The following is a 22,698-nucleotide window of genomic DNA, read 5'->3' on the forward strand; positions in this document are numbered from 1 at the left end:
GGTGGGGCCCCTCAGGGTCCGATTTTGTGGGTGGGGCCCCTCAGGGTCCGATTTTGTGGCCAGGGCCCCTCAGGGTCCGATTTGGTGAGCGGGGCCCCTCAGGGTCCGATTTGGTGAGCGGGGCCCCTCAGGGTCCGATTTGGTGAGCGGGGCCCCTCAGGGTCCGATTTGGTGGGCGGGATCTATCAGAGTCCGATTTGGTGGGCGGGGCCACTCGGGGTCCGATTTGGTGGGCGGGGACCCTCGGGGTCCGATTTGGTGGGCGGGGCCCCTCGGGGTCCGATTTGGTGGGCGGGGACCCTCGGGGTCCGATTTGGTGGACGGGGACCCTCGGGGTCCGATTTGGTGGACGGGGACCCTCGGGGTCCGATTTGGTGGACGGGGCCCCTCGGGGTCCGATTTGGAGGGCGGGGTCGATCAGCCTCCGATTTGGAGGCCGGGGTGGCTCAGCCTCCGATTTGGAGGCCGGGGTGGCTCAGCCTCCGATTTGGAGGCCGGGGTGGCTCAGCCTCCGATTTGGAGGCCGGGGTGGCTCAGCCTCCGATTTGGAGGCCGGGGTGGCTCAGCCTCCGATTTGGAGGCCGGGGTGGCTCAGCCTCCGATTTGGAGGCCGGGGTGGATCAGCCTCCGATTTGGAGGCCGGGGTGGATCAGCCTCCGATTTGGAGGCCGGGGTGGATCAGCCTCCGATTTGGAGGCCGGGGTGGATCAGCCTCCGATTTGGAGGCCGGGGTGGATCAGCCTCCGATCTGGAGGCCGGGGTGGATCAGCCTCCGATCTGGAGGCCGGGGTGGATCAGCCTCCGATTTGGAGGCCGGGGTGGCTCAGCCTCCGATTTGGAGGCCGGGGTGGCTCAGCCTCCGATTTGGAGGCCGGGGTGGCTCAGCCTCCGATTTGGAGGCCGGGGTGGCTCAGCCTCCGATTTGGAGGCCGGGGTGGCTCAGCCTCCGATTTGGAGGCCGGGGTCGACCAGCCTCCGACTTGGAGGCCGGGGTGGCTCAGCCTCCGGTTTGGAGGCCGGGGTGGCTCAGCCTCCGATTTGGGGGCCGGGGTGGCTCAGCCTCCGATTTGGGGGCCGGGGTGGCTCAGCCTCCGATTTGGAGGCCAGGGTGGCTCAGCCTCTGATTTGGAGGCCGGGTTCGACCAGTCTCCGATTTGGAGCCTGGGGTCACTCAGCTTTCGATTTGGTGCGCCGGCCCTTTAAGAATCCCTTTGGCGCGTCGGCCCTTTAAGAGCCAATTTGGCGCACTGGGCTTCTAAATCCACTTTGGTGCACATTCTCTCTCAGGGGCATGTGTCATGTGATGAAGCTGCACCATGTCTTCCTATGGCAAAATTTTCCTATTGAAATACATTGAGACAATGCATTCCAATGATGGGGAAAAAAATTTTCAAACGCAAATTGCGCAAAAACTACAAATGCGATCGACACGAAAAATACTTAGCACACCACTCGTGAATGCTGGCTTCGAAACGACACCTCAGCGGAGTCTGTGCGTGTAGTGGTTCGGGCAGCATTAATTGCGGAAAATCAACTGAATAATAATAATAATACTAGATGTGTATTTCCTGAAGGAAGTACAGATAGTGGTTTGAAATGGTGCCCGGGCTGCCCCTTTAAGAGAGACTTGCCTGCTGCCCCTGCAAGACTTTCAACTCAGGATCCGTTTTAACTGTGGGTGCCTCTCAGGGGCCACTTTGGCCTCAGGGTCCGATTTTGTGGGTGGGACCCCTCAGGGCCCGATTTTGTGGGTGGGGCCCCTCTGGGTCCGATTTTGTGGCCGGGGCCCCTTAGGGTCCGATTTTGTGGCCGGGGCCCCTTAGGGTCCGATTTTTGGCCGGGGCCCCTCAGGGACCGAGTTTGAGGGTGGGGCCCCTCAGGGTCTAATTTGGTGGGTGAGGCCCCTCAGGGTCCTATTTTGTGGCTGGGGCCCCTCAGGGTCCGATTTTGTGGCTGGGGCCCCTCAGGGTCTGATTTTGTGACTGGGGTCCCTCAGGGTCTGATTTTGTGGGTGGGGCCCCTCAGGGTCCGATTTTGTGACCGGGGCCCCTCTGGGTCTGATTTTGTGGTTGGGGCCCCTCAGGGTCCGATTTTGTGGCCGGGGTCTCTCAGGGTTTGATTTTGTGGCTGGGGCCCCTCAGGGTCTGGATTTGTGGGTGGGGCCCATCCGGGTCAGATTTTGTGGGTGGGGCCCCTCAGGGTCCGATTTTGTGGCTGGGGCCCCTCATGGTCTGATTTTGTGGCTGTGGCCCCTCAGGGTCTGATTTTGAGGGTGGGGCCCCTCAGGGTCTAATTTGGTGGGCGGGGCCCCTCAGGGTCCGATTTTGTGGGCGGGGCCCCTCAGGGTCTGATTTTGTGGCTGGGGACCCTCAGGGTCCGATTTTGTGGCTGGGGCCCCTCAGGGTCTGATTTTGTGGCTGGGGCCCATCAGGGTCCGATTTTGTGACTGGGGCCCCACAGGGTCTGATTTTGTGGGTGTGGCCCCTCAGGGTCCGATTTTGTGGCCGGGGCCCCTTAGGGTCTGATTTTGTGACTGAGGCCCCTCTGGGTTTGATTTTGTGGCCGGGGTCTCTCAGGGTCCGATTTTGTGGGTGGGGCCCCTCAGCGACCGATTTTGAGGGTGGGGCCCCTCAGGGTCTAATTTGGTGGGCGGGGCCCCTCAGGGTCCGATTTTGTGGGTGGGGTCCCTCATGGTCTGATTTTGTGGGTGGGGCCCCTCAGGGTCTGATTTTGTGGTTGGGGCCCCTCAGGTTCTGATTTTGTGGTTGGGGCCCCTCAGGTTCTGATTTTGTGGCTGGGGTCCCTCAGGGTCTGATTTTGTGGGTGGGGCCCCTCAGGGTCTGATTTTGTGGGTGGGGCCCCTCAGGGTCCGATTTTGTGGGTGGGGCCCCTCAGGGTCTGATTTTGTGGTTGGGGCCCTTCAGGGTCCGATTTTGTGGCCGGGGTCTCTCAGGGTCCGATTTTGTGGGTGGGGCCCCTCAGCGACCGATTTTGAGGGTGGGGCCCCTCAGGGTCTAATTTGGTGGGCGGGGCCCCTCAGGGTCCGATTTTGTGGGTGGGGTCCCTCATGGTCTGATTTTGTGGGTGGGGCCCCTCAGGTTCTGATTTTGTGGTTGGGGCCCCTCAGGTTCTGATTTTGTGGTTGGGGCCCCTCAGGTTCTGATTTTGTGGCTGGGGTCCCTCAGGGTCTGATTTTGTGGGTGGGGCCCCTCAGGGTCCTATTTTGTGACTGGGGCCCCTCAGGGTCTGATTTTGTGGTTGGGGCCCTTCAGGGTCCGATTTTGTGGCCGGGGTCTCTCAGGGTCCGATTTTGTGGCCGGGTCCCCTCAGGGTCTGGATTTGTGGGTGGGGCCCCTCAGGGTCTGATTTTGTGGGTGGGGCCCCTCAGGGTCTGATTTTGTGGCTGGGGCCCCTCAGGGTCTGATTTTGTGGCTGGGGCCCCTCAGGGTCTGATTTTAAGGGTGGGGCCCCTCAGGGTCTGATTTTGTGGGTTGAGCCCCCTGGGTCCATTTTGGTGGGCGGTGCCCCTCATGGTCCGATTTAGTGGGCGGTGCCCCTCATGGTCTGATTTGGTGGGCGGGGCCCCTCATGGTCCGATTTGGTGGGCGGGGCCCCTCATGGTCCGATTTGGTGGGCGGGGCCCCTCTGGGTCCGATTTGGTGGGCGGGGCCCTTCAGGGTCCGATTTGGTGGGCGGGGCACCTCTGTGTCCGATTTGGTGGGCGGGGCCCTTCAGGGTCTGATTTGGTGGGCGGGGTCAATCTGGGTCCAATTTGGTGGGCGGGGCTCCTCGGGGTCCGATTTGGTGGGCGGGGCCCCTCAGGGTCCGATTTTGTGGGTGGGGCCCCTCAGGGTCCGATTTTGTGAGTGGGGCCCCTCAGGGTCCGATGTTGTGGCCGGGGCCCCTCAGGGTCTGATTTTGTGGCCGGATCCCCTCAGGGTCCGATTTTGTGGGTGGGGCCCCTCAGGGTCCGATTTTGTGGGTGGGGCCCCTCAGGGTCCGATTTTGTGGCCGGGGCCCCTTAGGGTCCGATTTTGCGGATGGGGCCCCTCAGGGTCCGATTTTGTGGCCGGGGCCCCTTAGGGTCCGATTTTGTGGCCGGGGCCCCTTAGGGTCCGATTTTTGGCCGGGGCCCCTCAGGGACCGAGTTTGAGGGTGGGGCCCCTCAGGGTCTAATTTGGTGGGCGGGGCCCCTCAGGGTCCGATTTTGTGGGTGAGGCCCCTCAGGGTCCTATTTTGTGGCTGGGGCCCCTCAGGGTCCGATTTTGTGGCTGGGGCCCCTCAGGGTCTGATTTTGTGGGTGGGGCCCCTCAGGGTCCGATTTTGTGACCGGGGCCCCTCTGGGTCTGATTTTGTGGTTGGGGCCCCTCAGGGTCCGATTTTGTGGCCGGGGTCTCTCAGGGTTTGATTTTGTGGCTGGGGCCCCTCAGGGTCTGGATTTGTGGGTGGGGCCCATCCGGGTCAGATTTTGTGGGTGGGGCCCCTCAGGGTCCGATTTTGTGGCTGGGGCCCCTCATGGTCTGATTTTGTGGCTGTGGCCCCTCAGGGTCTGATTTTGAGGGTGGGGCCCCTCAGGGTCTAATTTGGTGGGCGGGGCCCCTCAGGGTCCGATTTTGTGGGTGGGGCCCCTCAGGGTCTGATTTTGTGGGTGGGGCCCCTCAGGGTCCGATTTTGTGGCTGGGGCCCCTCAGGGTCTGATTTTGTGGCTGGGGCCCATCAGGGTCCGATTTTGTGACTGGGGCCCCACAGGGTCTGATTTTGTGGGTGTGGCCCCTCAGGGTCCGATTTTGTGGCCGGGGCCCCTTAGGGTCTGATTTTGTGACTGAGGCCCCTCTGGGTTCGATTTTGTGGCCGGGGTCTCTCAGGGTCCGATTTTGTGGGTGGGGCCCCTCAGCGACCGATTTTGAGGGTGGGGCCCCTCAGGGTCTAATTTGGTGGGCGGGGCCCCTCAGGGTCCGATTTTGTGGGTGGGGTCCCTCATGGTCTGATTTTGTGGGTGGGGCCCCTCAGGTTCTGATTTTGTGGTTGGGGCCCCTCAGGTTCTGATTTTGTGGTTGGGGCCCCTCAGGTTCTGATTTTGTGGCTGGGGTCCCTCAGGGTCTGATTTTGTGGGTGGGGCCCCTCAGGGTCCTATTTTGTGACTGGGGCCCCTCAGGGTCTGATTTTGTGGTTGGGGCCCTTCAGGGTCCGATTTTGTGGCCGGGGTCTCTCAGGGTCCGATTTTGTGGCCGGGTCCCCTCAGGGTCTGGATTTGTGGGTGGGGCCCCTCAGGGTCTGATTTTGTGGGTGGGGCCCCTCAGGGTCTGATTTTGTGGCTGGGGCCCCTCAGGGTCTGATTTTGTGGCTGGGGCCCCTCAGGGTCTGATTTTAAGGGTGGGGCCCCTCAGGGTCTGATTTTGTGGGTTGAGCCCCCTGGGTCCATTTTGGTGGGCGGTGCCCCTCATGGTCCGATTTAGTGGGCGGTGCCCCTCATGGTCTGATTTGGTGGGCGGGGCCCCTCATGGTCCGATTTGGTGGGCGGGGCCCCTGGGACCGATTTGGTGGGCGGGGCCCCTCTGGGTCCGATTTGGTGGGCGGGGCCCTTCAGGGTCCGATTTGGTGGGCGGGGCACCTCTGGGTCCGATTTGGTGGGCGGGGCCCTTCAGGGTCTGATTTGGTGGGCGGGGTCAATCTGGGTCCAATTTGGTGGGCGGGGCTCCTCGGGGTCCGATTTGGTGGGCGGGGTCAATCTGGGTCCAATTTGGTGGGCGGGGCTCCTCGGGGTCCGATTTGGTGGGCGGGGTCAATCTGGGTCCAATTTGGTGGGCGGGGCTCCTCGGGGTCCGATTTGGTGGGCGGGGTCAATCTGGGTCCGATTTGGTGGGCGGGGCTCCTCAGGTTCCGATTTGGTGGGCGGGGCCCCTCAGGTTCCGATTTGATGGGCGGGGCCCCTCAGGTTCCGATTTGATGGGCGGGGCCCCTCTGGGTCCGATTTGGTAGGCGGGGCCACTCTGGGTCCGATTTGATCGGCGGGGCCCTTCAGGGTTCGATTTGGTGGGCGGGGTCACTCTGGGTCCGATTTGGTGGGCGGGGCTTCTCAGGGTCTGATTTGGTGGGCGGGGCTCCTCAGGGTCCGATTTGGTGGACGGGGCCCTTCAGGGTCCGATTTGGTGGGCGGGGCCACTCGGAGTCTGATTTGGTGGGCGGGGCCCCTCAGGATCCGATTTGGTGGGCTGTGCTACTCTGGGTCTGATTTTTTGAGCGGGGCCACACTGGGTCCGATTTGGAGGCCAGGGTGGCTCAACCTCCGATTTGGAGGCCGGGGTGGTTCAGCCTCCGATTTGGAGGCCGGGGTGGCTCAGCCTCCGATTTGGAGGCCGGGGTCACTCAGCTTTCGATTTGGCGCGCCGGCCCTTAAAGACTCATTTCGGTGCGCCGGCCCTTTAAGAATCACTGTGGCACGTCGGCCCTTTAAGAGCCAGGGTGGCTCACTGGGTTTCTAAATCCACTTTGTCGCACATTCTATCTCAGGGGCATGTGTCATGTGATGAAGCTAGATTTGCATTTGTGCTGTGGGTTTCACTTTAAGAGCTGATATTATGTGGCAGAATCTCTGTCCTTGGGATGTCATGTGACGTTCGTAGGCGTTGGCATAGTAACTGGGTCTGCCTGCGCATATCAATGAGCTCAACTGCCATTTCAATCGCCTCAGGGCACGTTTTGCCATTACCCATTGAAAAGCATTGGAGCCAGTGCATTCCAATGACGGGAAAAAAAATTTTCAAACGCAAATTGCGCAAAAACTACAAATCCGATCGACACGAAAAATACTTAGCACACCTCTCGTGGACGCTGGCTTCGAAACAACACCTCAACGGCGTCTGTGCGTGTAGCGGTTCGGGCTGTATTAATTGCGGAAATCAACTTAATAATAATAATAATAAGAAGAAGAAGAACTAGATGTGTATTTCCTGAAGGAAGTACAGATAGTGGTTTGAAATGGTGCCCAGGTTGCCCCTTTAAGAGAGACTTGCCTGCTGCCCCTGCACGACTTTCAACTCAGTATCCGTTTTACCTGTGGGTGCCTCTCAGGGGCCACTTTGGCCTGTGGGGCCCCTCAGGGTCTGATTTGGGGGTGGGGCCCCTCAGGATCCGATTCAGTGGACTGGGCTCCTCAGGGCTTGAATTGGTGGGCCGATTTGGCGGGTGGGACCCCTCTAGGTCCGATTTGGTGGGCGGGGCCCCTCAGAGTTCGATTTGGTGGGTGGGGCACCACAGGGTCCGATTTGATGGGCGGGGCGCCACAGGGTCTGATTTGGTCGGAGGGGCCACTCTGGGTCCAATTTGGTGGGCGGGGCCCCACAGGGTCCGATTTGGTGAGTGGGGCCCCACATGTCCAATTTCGTGGGCGGGGCTCCTCTGGTTCCGATTTGGTAGATGGGGCCTCTCAGGGTCCGATTTGGTGGGCGGGGCTCTTCAGGGTATGATTTGGCAGGCGGGGCACATGAGGGTCTGATTTGGTGGGCGGCGCCCCTCATGGCCTGATTTGGTGGGCGGGGCCACTCTGGGTCTGATTAGGTGGGCGGTGCCTCTTAGTGTCAGATTTGGTGGGTGGGACCCCTCAGGGTCTGATTTGGTGGGCGGGGCCACTCAGGGTCCAATTTGATGGGCGGGGCCCTTCAGGGTACAATTTGGTAGGCGGGACCACTCTGGGTCTGATTTGGTGAGCGGGGCCCCTCAGGGTCCAATTTGGTGGGCGGGGCCTCTCTGGGTCCGATTTGGTGGGTGGGGCCACTCCGGGGCAGATTTGTTGGCCTGGGTGGCTCAGCCTCCGATTTGTAGGCCAGGGTTGATCAGCCTCCGATTTGGAGCCTGGGGTCACTCAGCATTCGATTTGGCGCGACGGCCCTTTAAGGCTCATTTTGGTGCGCCGGTCCTTAAAGATTCACTTAGGCGCGTCGGCTGTCTAAGAGCTAGTTTGGCGCACTGGGCTTCTAAATTCACTTTGGCGCACATTCTCTCTCAGGGGCACGCGTCATGTGTTGCAGCTAGATTTGCATTTGTGCTGTGGGTTTCGCTTTAAGAGCTGATATTATCGCCAGAAACTGTGTCCTGAGGGCGTCATGTGAAGTTCTTTGGCGTTGGCATAGTAACTGGGACTGCCTGCGCATATCAATGAGCTGAACTGCCATTTGAATCGCCTCAGGGCATATTTTCTCTAAGGCAAAATTTCTCCATTGAAAAGCATTGAGACAATACATTCAAATGACGGAAAAAAAAATTTCTAATGCAAATTGCGCAAAAACTACAAATCCCATCGACACGAAAATTACTTAGCACACCTCTCGTGGACGCTGGCTTCGAAACGACACGTCAACGGAGTCTGTGCGTGTAGCGGTTCGGGCCGCATTAATTGCGGAAATCAACTGAATAATAAGAATAAGTTAGCAGCGGTCGGATTACAACATTAATACTAGATGTGTATTTCCTGAAGGAAGTACAGATAGTGGTTTGAAATGGTGCCCGGGCTGCCCCTTTAAGAGAGACTTGCCTGCTGCCCCTGCAAGACTTTCAAGTCAGGATACGATTTAACTATGGGTGCCTCTCAGGTGCCACTTTGGCCTCAGGGTCTGATTTTGTGGGTGGGGCCCCTCAGGGTCCGATTTTGTGGGTGGGGCCCCTCAGGGTCCGATTTTGTGGCCGGGGCCACTCAGGGTCCGATTTTGTGGCCGGGGCCACTCAGGGTCCGATTTTGTGGCCGGGGCCACTCAGGGTCCGATTTTGTGGCCGGGGCCACTCAGGGTCCGATTTTGTGGCCGGGGCCACTCAGGGTCCGATTTGGTGGCCGGGGCCACTCAGGGTCCGATTTTGTGGCCGGGGCCACTCAGGGTCCGATTTGGTGGCCGGGGCCCCTCAGGGTCCGATTTGGTGGGTGGGGCCCCTCAGGGTCCGATTTGGTGGCCGCGGCCCCTCAGGGTCCGATTTCGTGGGCGGAGCCCCACTGGGTCCAATTTGGTGGGCGGGACCACTCTGGGTCCAATTTGGTGGGCGGGACCACTCTGGGTCCAATTTGGTGGGCGGGGCCTCTCAGGGTCCTATTTGGTGGGCAGGGCCTCTCTGGGTCTGATTTGGTGGGTGGGGCCACTCTGGGTAAGATTTGGAGGCTGGGGTCGCTCAGCCTCCAATTTGGAGGCCGGGGTCGATGAGCCTCCGATTTGGAGGCCGGGGTGGCTCAGCCTCCTATTTAGAGGCCGGGGTGGCTCAGCCTCCTATTTAGAGGCCGGGGTGGCTCAGCCTCCTATTTAGAGGCCGGGGTGGCTCAGCCTCCTATTTGGAGGCCGGGGTGGCTCAGCCTCCTATTTGGAGGCCGGGGTGGCTCAGCCTCCGATATGGAGGCCAGGGTCGATCAGCCTCCGATATGGAGGCCGGGGTGGCTCAGCCTCCGATTTGGAGGCCGGGGTGGCTCAGCCTCCGATTTGGAGGCCGGGGTGGCTCAGCCTCCGATTTGGAGGCCGGGGTCGATCAGCCTCCGATTTGGAGGCCGGGGTGGCTCAGCCTCCGATTTGGAGGCCGGGGTGGCTCAGCCTCCGATTTGGAGGCCGGGGTGGCTCAGCCTCCGATTTGGAGGCCGGGGTGGCTCAGCCTCCGATTTGGAGGCCGGGGTGGCTCAGCCTCCGATTTGGAGGCCGGGGTGGCTCAGCCTCCGATTTGGAGGCCGGGGTGGCTCAGCCTCCGATTTGGAGGCCGGGGTGGCTCAGCCTCCGATTTGGAGGCCGGGGTGGCTCAGCCTCCGATTTGGAGGCCGGGGTGGCTCAGCCTCCGATTTGGAGGCCGGGGTGGCTCAGCCTCCGATTTGGAGGCCGGGGTGGCTCAGCCTCCGATTTGGAGGCCGGGGTGGCTCAGCCTCCGATTTGGAGGCCGGGGTGGCTCAGCCTCCGATTTGGAGGCCGGGGTGGCTCAGCCTCCGATTTGGAGGCCGGGGTGGCTCAGCCTCCGATTTGGAGGCCGGGGTGGCTCAGCCTCCGATTTGGAGGCCGGGGTGGCTCAGCCTCCGATTTGGAGGCCGGGGTGGCTCAGCCTCCGATTTGGAGGCCGGGGTGGCTCAGCCTCCGATTTGGAGGCCGGGGTGGCTCAGCCTCCGATTTGGAGGCCGGGGTGGCTCAGCCTCCGATTTGGAGGCCGGGGTGGCTCAGCCTCCGATTTGGAGGCCGGGGTGGCTCAGCCTCCGATTTGGAGGCCGGGGTGGCTCAGCCTCCGATTTGGAGGCCGGGGTGGCTCAGCCTCCGATTTGGAGGCCGGGGTGGCTCAGCCTCCGATTTGGAGGCCGGGGTGGCTCAGCCTCCGATTTGGAGGCCGGGGTGGCTCAGCCTCCGATTTGGAGGCCGGGGTGGCTCAGCCTCCGATTTGGAGGCCGGGGTGGCTCAGCCTCCGATTTGGAGGCCGGGGTGGCTCAGCCTCCGATTTGGAGGCCGGGGTGGCTCAGTCTCCGATTTGGTGTGTCGGCCCTTTAAGACTCATTTGGGTGCGCTGGCCCTTTAACAATCACTTTGGCGCGTTGGCCCTTTAAGAGCTAGTTTGGCTCACTGGGCTTCTTCTAAATCAAATTTGGCGGACATTCTCTCTCAGGGGCATGTGTCATGTGATGAAGCTAGATTTGCATTTGTGCTGTGAGTTTCGCTTTAAGAGCTGATATTATGTGGCAGAGGCTCTGTGCTGGGGTTCAAGTGAAGTTCGTAGGCGTTGGCATAGTAACTGGGTCTGCCTGCGCATATCAATGAGCTCAACTGTCATTTCAATCGCCTCAGGGCACGTTTTGCCATTTCCTATTGAAAAGCATTGGAGACAGTGCATTCCAATGACGGGAAAAAAAATTTTCAAACGCAAATTGCGCAAAAACTACAAATCCGATCGACACGAAAAATACTTAGCACACCTCTCATGGACGCTGGCTTCGAAACGACACCTCAACGGAGTCTGTGCGTGTAGCGGTTCGGGCCGCATTAATTGCGGAAATCAACTTAATAAGAAGAAGAAGAAGAAGAAGAAGAATAAGTTAGCAGCGTTCGGATTACAATATAGTGGTTTTTTCAAACCACTATAATAAGTTAGCAGCGTTCGGATTACAATATAGTGGTTTTTTCAAACCACTATAACTAGATGTGTATTTCCTGAAGGAAGTACAGATAGTGGTTTGAAATGGTGCCCGGGCTGCCCCTTTAAGAGAGACTTGCCTGCTGCACCTGCAAGACTTTCAACTCAGGATCCGTTTTAACTGTGGGTGCCTCTCAGGGGCCACTTTGTCCTCAGGGTCCGATTTTGTGGGTGGGGCCCTCAGGGCCCGATTTTGTGGGTGGGGCACTTCAGGGTCCGATTTGGTGGGTGGGGCCCCTCAGGGGCTGATTTGGTGGGTGGGGCCCCTAAGGGTCCGATTTTGTGGCCGGGGCCCCTCAGGGTCCGATTTTGTGGGTGGGGCCCCTCAGGGTCCGATTTGGTGGCCGGGTCCCCTCAGGGTCCGATTTGGTGGGTGGGGCCCCTCAGGGTCCGATTTGGTGATCGGGGCCCCTCAGGGTCCAATTTGGTGAGCGGGGCCCCTCAGGGTCTGATTTGGTGGGCGGGAACTATCAGAGTCCGATTTGGTTGGCGGGGCCCCTCAGGGTCCAATTTGGTGGGCGGGGCCCCTCGGGGTCCGATTTGGTGGGCGGGATCCCATGGGGTCCGATTTGGTGGGTGGGGCCCCTCGGGGTCCGATTTGGTGGGCGGGGACCCTCGGGGTCCGATTTGGTGGGTGGGGCCCCTCGGGGTCCGATTTGGTGAGCGGGGCCACTCTAGGTCTGATTTGGTAGGCGGGCCACTCTGGGTCCGATTTGGTGGGCGGGGCCCCTCAGAGTTCAATTTGGTCAGCGGGGACCCTCAGGGTCCGATTTTGTGGTTGGGGCCTTTCAGAATCCGATTTAGTGGGCGGGGCCCCTCGGTCTGATTTTGTGGGCGGGGCCCCTCAGGGTCTGGATTTGTGGGTGGGGCCCCTCAGGGTCTGATTTTGTGGGTGGGGCCCCTCAGGGTCCGATTTTGTGGCTGGGGCCCCTCAGGGTCTAATTTTGTGGCTGGGGCCCCTCAGGGTCCGATTTGGTGAGCGGGGCCCCTCAGGGTCCAATTTGGTTGGCGGGGACCCTCAGGGTCCGATTTGGTGGGCGGGATCCCTCGGGGTCCAATTTGGTGGGCGGGGCCCCTCAGGGTCCGATTTGGTGGGCGGGGCCCCTCGGGGTCCGATTTGGTGGGCGGGGCCCCTCGGGGTACGATTTGGTGAGCGGGGCCCCTCGGGGTACGATTTGGTGAGCGGGGCCACTCTAGGTCTGATTTGGTGGGCGGACCACTCTGGGTCCGATTTGGTGGGCGGGGCCCCTCAGAGTTCAATTTGGTGGGCGGGGACAGTCTGATTTTGTGGGTTGGGCCCCTCAGGGTCCGATTTTGTGGCCGGTGCTTCTCGGGGTCCGATTTTGTGGTTGGTGCCCCTCAGGGTCCGATTTTGTGGCCGGAGCCTCTCAGGGTCCGATTTTGTGGTTGGGGACCCTCAGGATCTGATTTTGTGGCCGGGGTCCCTCAGGGTCCGATTTTGTGGCCGGGGCCTCTGAGGGTCCAGTTTTGTGGGTGGGGCCCCTCAGGGTCCGATTTTGTGATTGGGGCCCCTCATGATCCGATTTTGTTGGTGGGGCCCCTCAGGATCCGATTTTGTGGGTGGGGCCCCTCAGGGTTAAATTTTGAAGGTGGGGTCCCTCAGGGTCCGATTTTGTGGCCGGGGCCCCTCGGTCCGATTTGGTGGCCGGGGCCCCTCAGAGTCCGATTTTGTGGCCGGGGTCCCTCAGGGTCCGATTTTGTGGGTGGGGCCCCTCAGGGTCCGATTTTGTGAGTGGGGCCCCTCAGGGTCCGATGTTGTGGCCGGGGCCCCTCAGGGTCTGATTTTGTGGCCGGATCCCCTCAGGGTCCGATTTTGTGGGTGGGGCCCCTCAGGGTCCGATTTTGTGGCCGGGGGCCCCTCAGGGTCCGATTTTGTGGGTGGGGCCCCTCAGGGTCCGATTTTGTGGGTGGGGCCTCTCTGGGTCCGATTTGGTGGGCGGGGCCACTCTGTGTCCAATTTGGATGCCAGGGTTACTCAGCCTCCTTTTTGTAGGCCAAGGTCTATCAGCCTCCGATTTGGAGCCTTGGGTCACTCAGCTTTCGATTTGGCACGCCGGCCCTTTAAGACTCATTTTGGTGCGCCGGCTCTTTAAGAATCACTTTGGCGCGTTGGCCCTTTAAGAGCCAGGGTGGCTCACTGGGCTTCTAAATCCACTTTGGCGCACACATTCTCTCTCAGGGGCATGCGTCATGTGATGAAGCTAGATTTGCATTTGTGCTGTGGGTTTCGCTTTAAGAGCTGATATTATGTGGCAGAAGCTCTCTCCTCGGGGCGTCATGTGACGTTCGTAGGCGTTGGCATAGTAACTGGGTGTGCCTGCGCATATCAATGAGCTCAACTGCCATTTCAATCGCCTCAGGGCATGTTTTAAGCTTCCCATTGAAAAGCATTGGAGACAGTGCATTCCAATGACGGGAAAAAAAAATTTCAAACGCAAATTGCGCAAAAACTACAAATCCGATCGACACGAAAAATACTTAGCACACCTCTCATGGACGCTGGCTTCGAAACGACACCTCAACGGAGTCTGTGCGTGTAGCGGTTCGGGCCGCATTAATTGCGGAAATCAACTGAATAATAATAAGAAGAATAAGTTAGCAGCGTTCGGATTACAATATAGTGGTTTTTTCAAACCACTATAACTAGATGTGTATTTCCTGAAGGAAGTACAGATAGTGGTTTGAAATGGTGCCCGGGCTGCCCCTTTAAGAGAGACTTGCCTGCTGCCCCTGCAAGACTTTCAACTCAGGATACGATTTAACTGTGGGTGCCTCTCAGGGGCCACTTTGGCCTCATGGTCTGATTTTGTGGGTGGGGCCCCTCAGGGTCCGATTTTGTGGTTGGGTCCCCTCAGGGTCCGATTTTGTGGTTGGGTCCCCTCAGGGTCCGATTTTGTGGCCGGGGCCCCTCAGGGTCCGATTTGGTGGGCGGGGCCTCTCAGGGTCCGATTTGGTGGCCGGGGCCTCTCAGGGTCCTATTTGGTGGCCGGGGCCTCTCAGGGTCCTATTTGGAGGCCGGGGCGGCTCAGCCTCCGATTTGGAGGCCGGGGCGGCTCAGCCTCCGATTTGGAGGCCGGGGCGGCTCAGCCTCCGATTTGGAGGCCGGGGCGGCTCAGCCTCCGATTTGGAGGCCGGGGCGGCTCAGCCTCCGATTTGGAGGCCGGGGCGGCTCAGCCTCCGATTTGGAGGCCGGGGCGGCTCAGCCTCCGATTTGGAGGCCGGGGCGGCTCAGCCTCCGATTTGGAGGCCGGGGCGGCTCAGCCTCCGATTTGGAGGCCGGGGCGGCTCAGCCTCCGATTTGGAGGCCGGGGCGGCTCAGCCTCCGATTTGGAGGCCGGGGCGGCTCAGCCTCCGATTTGGAGGCCGGGGCGGCTCAGCCTCCGATTTGGAGGCCGGGGCGGCTCAGCCTCCGATTTGGAGGCCGGGGCGGCTCAGCCTCCGATTTGGAGGCCGGGGCGGCTCAGCCTCCGATTTGGAGGCCGGGGCGGCTCAGCCTCCGATTTGGAGGCCGGGGCGGCTCAGCCTCCGATTTGGAGGCCGGGGCGGCTCAGCCTCCGATTTGGAGGCCGGGGCGGCTCAGCCTCCGATTTGGAGGCCGGGGCGGCTCAGCCTCCGATTTGGAGGCCGGGGCGGCTCAGCCTCCGATTTGGAGGCCGGGGCGGCTCAGCCTCCGATTTGGAGGCCGGGGCGGCTCAGCCTCCGATTTGGAGGCCGGGGCGGCTCAGCCTCCGATTTGGAGGCCGGGGCGGCTCAGCCTCCGATTTGGAGGCCGGGGTCGATCAGGGTAAGATTTGGTGGGCGGGGCCACTCTGGGTAATGAGCTTCCAATTTGGAGGCCGGGGTGGCTCAGCCTCCGATTTGGAGGCCGGGGTGGCTCAGCCTCCGATTTGGAGGCCGGGGTGGCTCAGCCTCCGATTTGGAGGCCGGGGTGGCTCAGCCTCCGATTTGGAGGCCGGGGTGGCTCAGCCTCCGATTTGGAGGCCGGGGTGGCTCAGCCTCCGATTTGGAGGCCGGGGTGGCTCAGCCTCCGATTTGGAGGCCGGGGTGGCTCAGCCTCCGATTTGGAGGCCGGGGTGGCTCAGCCTCCGATTTGGAGGCCAGGGTGGCTGCCTGCGCATATCAATGAGCTCAACTGCCATTTCAAAAGCCTCAGGGCATGTTTTGCCATTTCCCCATTCAAATGCATTGGAGACAGTGCATTCCAATGACGGGAAAAAAAAATTTCTAACGCAAATTGCGCAAAAACTACAAATCTGATCGACACGAAAAATACTTAGCACACCTCTCATGGGCGCTGGCTTCGAAACGACACCTCAACGGAGTCTGTGCGTGTAGCAGTTCGGGCTGTATTAATTGCGGAAATCAACTTAATAATAATAACTAGATGTGTATTTCCTGAAGGAAGTACAGATAGTGGTTTGAAATGGTGCCCGGGCTGCCCCTTTAAGAGAGACTTGCCTGCTGCCCCTGCAAGACTTTCAACTCAGGATACGATTTAACTGTGGGTGCCTCTCAGGGGCCACTTTGGCCTCATGGTCTGATTTTGTGGGTGGGGCCCCTCAGGGCCTGATTTTGTGGGTGGGGCCCCTCAGGGTCCAATTTTGTGGTTGGGTCCCCTCAGGGTCCGATTTTGTGGTTGGGTCCCCTCAGGGTCCGATTTTGTGGCCGGGGCCCCTCTGGGTCCGATTTTGTGGCAGGGGCCCCTCTGGGTCCGATTTTGTGGGTGGGGCCCCTCTGGGTCCAATTTGGTGGGCGGGACCACTCTGGGTCCAATTTGGTGGGCGGGGCCTCTCAGGGTCCGATTTTGTGACTGGGGCACATCAGGGTCCGATTTTGTGGCCGCGGCCCCTCAGGGTCTGATTTTGTGGCAGGGGCCCCTCTGGGTCTGATTTTGTGGGCGGAGCCCCTCTGGGTCCAATTTGGTGGGCGGGACCACTCTGGGTCCAATTTGGTGGGCGGGACCACTCTGGGTCCAATTTGGTGGGCGGGACCACTCTGGGTCCAATTTGGTGGGCGAGGCTGTGACGGGAGTATTCTCCAGAGCAAGGAGGGACAACAGGCCTGGGAATAATCCAACAGATTTATTGACCAAAAAACAGGAACAACACGAAGGTAATTTGCAGAGTCCCAAAATAAGTCCACAGGAAACTGATTCGGGGGCACTTCCCGACAATCCTTGTGCCAGATCACAAAACCATAGTCCTTTAAGAGTCCCAGAAATCCACCACGATCACACAGAGGCCGAAGCTTCCTCAGACAGCCTCGTCCTACTCTTTTAGCATCCAACTCACATCTGATCTTAAAGCAAGAATGTATTGTCAGGGCTCCTGGGATCAGTCCATCTGAAGGGGGGGTAGGGGTCACACCTACTATTCAATGGTTTGGTCCATCAGAAGATTCTAGAAATGTAAGGGCTCCACTTAGTCTACAGGATGTGTATTGTAGGTTATCTTCTGCTTAGGAAAACAATAGCCAAAGTTCCACTAGCTGTTGACACAAGCCTAAATTAGATTATGGTCCAGGTACATCACAAGACATTGCAAGTATTGGGGGAAGGAGACATGGTTAATTTACAGCAAATGAACCAGAGGAAAGTTAAATGACATATTATACAAAATACAGGACAGGGCAAGACTGCAAATCATGACAATCCCTTCCCCTCCCAATTTGTGTACGTACTAGGGACCTCTACAGGTCACTGGTTAAGTACACACAGGCATGGCTGACAGGACTCAGGGCTCCTCTTGCCTGGACAGTCCATCTGCATTTTGGTGTTGGCTGCCTCTTCTATACTGTATGGTAAAGTTATAGGGCTGCAGTGCCAGGCTCCATCGTAGTAAGCGTCCATTGTCCCCAGCGACTCTGTTCAGCCAGGTGAGGGGATTGTGATCAGTAACCACAGTGAATTCTCGTCCATACAGATACGGCCTTAGTTTCCTAAGGGCCCACACTACAGCCAGACATTCTTTTTCAACAGTTGCATAGGCCACTTCTCGGTCCAGCAGTTTCCGGCTGAGGTAGGCAATGGGGTGCTCGTCCCCAGCTGCATTCACCTGGCTGAGGACAGCTCCCAGTCCATAAGCAGAGGCGTCCGTCTGCACAATGAATCTCCTCTTGTAGTCTGGAGCAGCCAGAACAGGGTCACAGACCAGAGCGTCCTTCAGCTGGTTAAAAGCCTCATCACAGGCTGGAGTCCAGATCACCAGCCGGGGCATCGTTTTCTTGGTCAGGTCGGTAAGAGGCTTGGCCACAGTGCTGAAATCAGAAACAAATTTTCGGTAATAACTGGCAGTGCCCAAAAAAGCCATAACTTGTTTCTTAGTTTGGGGTACAGGCCAGTCTCTAATAGCCTGGATTTTGGCAGGTTCGGGACGGAGCTTCCCTCCTCCTACTCTATGCCCTAGGTACTGGACTTCACCCATCCCCAATTGGCATTTATCTGGTCGAATGGTTAGGCCTGCTGCAAGAAGCAGGTCAAGAATAACGGCTACTTGGTTCAGATGTTCCTCCCACGTCTGGCTGAAGATAGCGATATCATCCAAGTAGGCACAAGCAAAGTCACCACATCCCCGGAGGATCTGGTCCACCATTCTCTGGAAGGTGGCCGGGGCATTCTTCATTCCAAAGGGCATATTTAGGAATTCATACAGACCAAAGGGGGTTATAAAAGCGGACCGTTCTCTCCCCTCCTCCGTCAGAGGGATTTGCCAGTATCCCTTACTGAGATCAAAGATAGTGACATATCGGGATCCAGCCAGTCGGTCTAGAAGTTCGTCAATACGAGGCATTGGGTAAGGATCACTGACGGTATGGTCGTTTAGTCGTCGATAGTCCACACAAAATCGAGTACTCCCATCCTTCTTGGGTACTAACACCACAGGAGAGGCCCAAGGGCTATGGGAGGCCTGGATTACCCCAAGCTGTAGCATCTCCTCCAGTTCGTGCTGCATGGTGTTTCGAACTGATTCAGGTACCCGGTAAGGAGCCTGTTGTATGGGATGGATGCCCTGAGTGTCCACATGATGTTGGGTGACGGTGGTTCGACCTGGTTGGGATGAGAAAGCAGCACGTCTCTGTTGAAGCACTCCCAGCATCTGGTTTTTCTGTAAGGAATCCAGGTGATCTCCCAGAGGAACCTGTTCCACAGTGGATGGGGCTCTCGCTGCTTCCACAAGATCAGGTAGGGAGTCCTCATCCTCTTGACCGTCCTCTGAAGCTAGCCGACAGCTTGCTATCATTGGAAGGGTCCGGTCATGGTACTCCTTAATCATATTCACATGGACAGTCTTTTGTCTTAGCCCCTGATCATCTAAAGCAAGAAGGTAATTGGTGTCATTCAGTTTTCTGAGAACCCGGAAGGGACCCTCCCATGTTGTCTGCAGTTTATTCTGCCGATGGGGAACAATCATTAAGACCTGTTGTCCTTCTACAAACTCCCGGTAGCGTGCTTTACGGTCATACCATGTCTTCTGTCTGGTTTGAGCCATCCGCACATGACTCTGGGCAAAACTAGCAAGTTGGGCCAGGGTTTCTCGCAGCTTTAGGACATAAGGGACAACAGGGGCCCCTGTATCTTCAACTTGCCCCTCCCAGTATTCCTTGAGCAGGGTTAAGGGTCCTCGGACCTTTCTTCCAAAGAGTAGTTCAAAGGGGGAGAACCCAGTGGACTCCTGGGGAACTTCCCGATAGGCAAACAAGAGATGGGGTAGGTACTTCTCCCAGTTTGAATCTCTGTCAGTGAAGGCCCTCAGCATATTCTTCAGAGTGCCATTAAATCGTTCACAAAGTCCATTTGTTTGGGGATGATACGGGGTCGTGCGGATCGCTCGTACTCCACAGGTGCGCCACAGACACTAGACCAGCTCTGACATGAACTGGGAGCCTTGGTCCGACAAGATCTCACTGGGAAATCCTACTCTGGTGAAAATGGTAACCAGGGCCTCGGCCACCTTGGCTGCAGAAATACTTGACAAGGCCACCGCTTCTGGATATCGGGTGGCATAGTCCACAACAGTGAGAATGTACTGCTTTCCAGATTTACTTGGTTTAGCCAGAGGTCCAATGATATCAACAGCTACTCTTTGAAAGGGTTCTTCTATTATAGGGAGCGGTTGCAGGGGTGCCTTTGGGTGATCTCCGGGTCGCCCTCTACGCTGACATATGTCGCAAGTTCGGCAGAAATGCGCCACTGCTTGGGAAATCCCAGGCCAATAGAAAGATTGAGTCAATCGCCTCTCGGTGCGGGTTTTGCCTTGATGGCCAGCAGTAGGAATATCATGAGCAAGGTGTAATAGGGGAATTCTGTATTTCTGAGGAACAATCAGCTGTTTGCTATAAGTCCAGGGCTTATCTAGGGAGTCGGCATTGGTAACCCGATACAGAAGTCCATTTTCTCTGATAATTCTTTCTCCATTCTCCCCTAGCTGCCCTATTTCAGCTCGAGCTCTAAAACTAGCTAGGGTGGGGTCAGTCTCCACTTCTTGTCTAAACTGAACTTTATCCCAGGTAACATTCATATTATCCCCACAAGAAGAATCACTCACCGGCTGTGACGGCAGTTCTGGTGGCCTCATTTCCATGGATGGGTTGTACACGTCCACATTTGCTGCTCTCTTGGCTTGACTTCGGGTTACCGCACCGACAAAGTGGCAATGAAGATTCCCCACATCATTTCCTAGAAGAACGTCTGCAGGGAGGCCGCTCATCACACCGACCATGCATTGTTTGGCCCCAAAGCCATAATCCAGGGTCACACTCGCTCTTGGAATATATCTCTGGGTACCTCCAGCCAATTCAATGGCAATTCCTGGTCCCTTTTGAATTGCTTCTGGTTGAATTACTCGGGGATCGGCTATGGTGAGAAAAGCCCCAGTGTCACGGAAGCCAACAACTTTTTGACCATCCAGCACGACCTCCTGTAGATGTTTGTGCTGAAGATCAGAGGAACAGGTGGCTGGGGCTCGCACCCCATAGACTCCTGGTAGGGAAGCCAGGATATCAGAGTCACTTGGCAAGTCATCAGGCACTGAATCCATCTCTTCTCCAGGTGAGGGGGTCTGTAGATAATGAACAGGCAAAGGCGGTCTGTAGGTGTTCTGCCTCCGTACACCTGGACATTGGAATTGCATATGCCCGGGCTGCCCACATCCATAGCATCTGCGCTCTGGGATTCTTCCTCCACGTCGTAGTCCCAAAGGTGGAGCAGGAGTAATGCGAGGCACAGTCACACGAAGGTCACCATGAGTTGATGGTCTAGTGGGATGGTGAATATTGGAGGCAGAAGGACCAGGGGCCGCCAGCGTTGGGGGGCTGGTAGTGTTTTTCTCCCTGAGTAGTAATTTTTTCCACTGAGGCTTGATGGTGAGAGCCTCATCAGCTAGAGCTGCAGCTTCCTCCACTGTTGCTGGTCTCCTTTCACGCACCCATTCCCGGATCTCAGCGGGGCACTTAAAATAAAACTGCTCTTTTAGGATGACCTGCAGGAACGTTTCCCAGGTTATTGCCTCCTCTGCCTCCAGCCAGCGATGACGTATATGTTTGAGTTTGTGAGCATACATCTTGAAGGACACTTCCTCATCACAGGCTAAAGTACGGAACTGAGTCCTGTAAGTGTCTGGGGTTACAGCATAATGTTCTAGAATAGTCTGTTTAATCTCCGCATACTCACAGTTCAACCGAGGGTCCATAGCTCTATAGGCTGCGGCAGCTCCACCCTCTAAGAGCCCCACAAGATGTCGGACGCGCTCCCTTTCCGGGACTTCCATTAATCGACACTGATGCTCAAAGTCCAGGAAGAAGCCCTCAATGTCACCGGAAGCCTCATTAAACGGCTTGAAGTCTTTGCGGGACACTCTGGGGAGTTCCCTCATGGGGGATGCTGTGGGTACAGTCTGTCTGGAGCTTCTCGCTGCCTCCAAAGTGATCTCCCTCTCCAGCATTGCCCTCTCCTCCATCCTGCGCTGCCTCTCCTTGGCTGTGCGCATGACCTCCCTCTTATCTTCTATGGTAGCCTCTTCTCCCAGCAAGGCCATCTCCTCCTCGTACCACACAACCCACTGACTTTTTTGGGTATTTACCTCCGACTGCCGCCTTTCCTCTCTTTGCTGTGAGGATCCTTCCTCAGCATCATCTTGCAGGTGAACTGCTTCCAAAGCCTCAATCAGCTGCTCCTTGGAGAGTCCCTTGTAGCTGACTCCCAGTTCACGGGCCTTTGTTTGTAGGTTCACCGCAGTCCAGTTCTTGTACTCTGCGGTGCTGGTTCCAGATGTTGATGGGCCGTTGTCCTCCATTCCTTCTGCTCTGATCCCACTGCTGCCACCAGTTTGTGACGGGAGTATTCTCCAGAGCAAGGAGGGACAACAGGCCTGGGAATAATCCAACAGATTTATTGACCAAAAAACAGGAACAACACGAAGGTAATTTGCAGAGTCCCAAAATAAGTCCACAGGAAACTGATTCGGGGGCACTTCCCGACAATCCTTGTGCCAGATCACAAAACCATAGTCCTTTAAGAGTCCCAGAAATCCACCACGATCACACAGAGGCCGAAGCTTCCTCAGACAGCCTCGTCCTACTCTTTTAGCATCCAACTCACATCTGATCTTAAAGCAAGAATGTATTGTCAGGGCTCCTGGGATCAGTCCATCTGAAGGGGGGTAGGGGTCACACCTACTATTCAATGGTTTGGTCCATCAGAAGATTCTAGAAATGTAAGGGCTCCACTTAGTCTACAGGATGTGTATTGTAGGTTATCTTCTGCTTAGGAAAACAATAGCCAAAGTTCCACTAGCTGTTGACACAAGCCTAAATTAGATTATGGTCCAGGTACATCACAAGACATTGCAAGTATTGGGGGAAGGAGACATGGTTAATTTACAGCAAATGAACCAGAGGAAAGTTAAATGACATATTATACAAAATACAGGACAGGGCAAGACTGCAAATCATGACAGAGGCCCCACAGGGTCCGATTAGGTGGACGGGGCCACTCTGGGTAAGATTTGGAGGCCGGGGTGGCTCAGCCTCCGATTTGGAGGCCGGGGTGGCTCAGCCTCCGATTTGGAGGCCGGGGTGGCTCAGCCTCCGATTTGGAGGCCGGGGTGGCTCAGCCTCCGATTTGGAGGCCGGGGTGGCTCAGCCTCCGATTTGGAGGCCGGGGTGGCTCAGCCTCCGATTTGGAGGCCGGGGTGGCTCAGCCTCCGATTTGGAGGCCGGGGTGGCTCAGCCTCCGATTTGGAGGCCGGGGTGGCTCAGCCTCCGATTTGGAGGCCGGGGTGGCTCAGCCTCCGATTTGGAGGCCGGGGTGGCTCAGCCTCCGATTTGGAGGCCGGGGTGGCTCAGCCTCCGATTTGGAGGCCGGGGTGGCTCAGCCTCCGATTTGGAGGCCGGGGTGGCTCAGCCTCCGATTTGGAGGCCGGGGTGGCTCAGCCTCCGATTTGGAGGCCGGGGTGGCTCAGCCTCCGATTTGGAGGCCGGGGTGGCTCAGCCTCCGATTTGGAGGCCGGGGTGGCTCAGCCTCCGATTTGGAGGCCGGGGTGGCTCAGCCTC

General features: G+C 57.9%; 2 protein-coding genes across 3 annotated transcripts in view; both read right to left on the minus strand.

Annotated features, from left to right (window-relative positions):
• Positions 1-22,698, minus strand: part of SCAPER (S-phase cyclin A associated protein in the ER) — a 404,857-nt gene that overhangs the window by 371,582 nt on the left and 10,577 nt on the right. The window lies entirely within an intron of this gene.
• LOC141092967 (uncharacterized) lies at positions 16,525-21,990 on the minus strand. Its single transcript, XM_073579346.1, has 2 exons — positions 19,695-21,990; positions 16,525-17,406 (listed from the first exon to the last, which is right to left on the minus strand). Exons 1-2 carry the CDS (start codon positions 21,438-21,440, stop codon positions 17,332-17,334), a joined length of 1,821 nt encoding a protein of 606 aa, XP_073435447.1. The 5' UTR covers positions 21,441-21,990; the 3' UTR covers positions 16,525-17,331.

Source organism: Dendrobates tinctorius, unplaced genomic scaffold (assembly GCF_039654945.1).
Source record: "Dendrobates tinctorius isolate UK_male_01 unplaced genomic scaffold, ASM3965494v1 ptg000062l, whole genome shotgun sequence".
Lineage (NCBI taxonomy): Eukaryota > Metazoa > Chordata > Amphibia > Anura > Dendrobatidae > Dendrobates > Dendrobates tinctorius.

What these genes read in the sequence shown, in the direction of transcription:
- LOC141092967 (XM_073579346.1), bottom strand. Translation starts at nt 21,440, where the DNA reads ATGGAGGACAACGGCCCATCAACATCTGGAACCAGCACCGCAGAGTAC. An exon ending in CAGAACTGCCGTCACAGCCG is followed by an intron (nt 17,407 to 19,694) that starts GTGAGTGATTCT and finishes TTCTGATTTCAG; the next exon opens with CACTGTGGCCAAGCCTCTTA.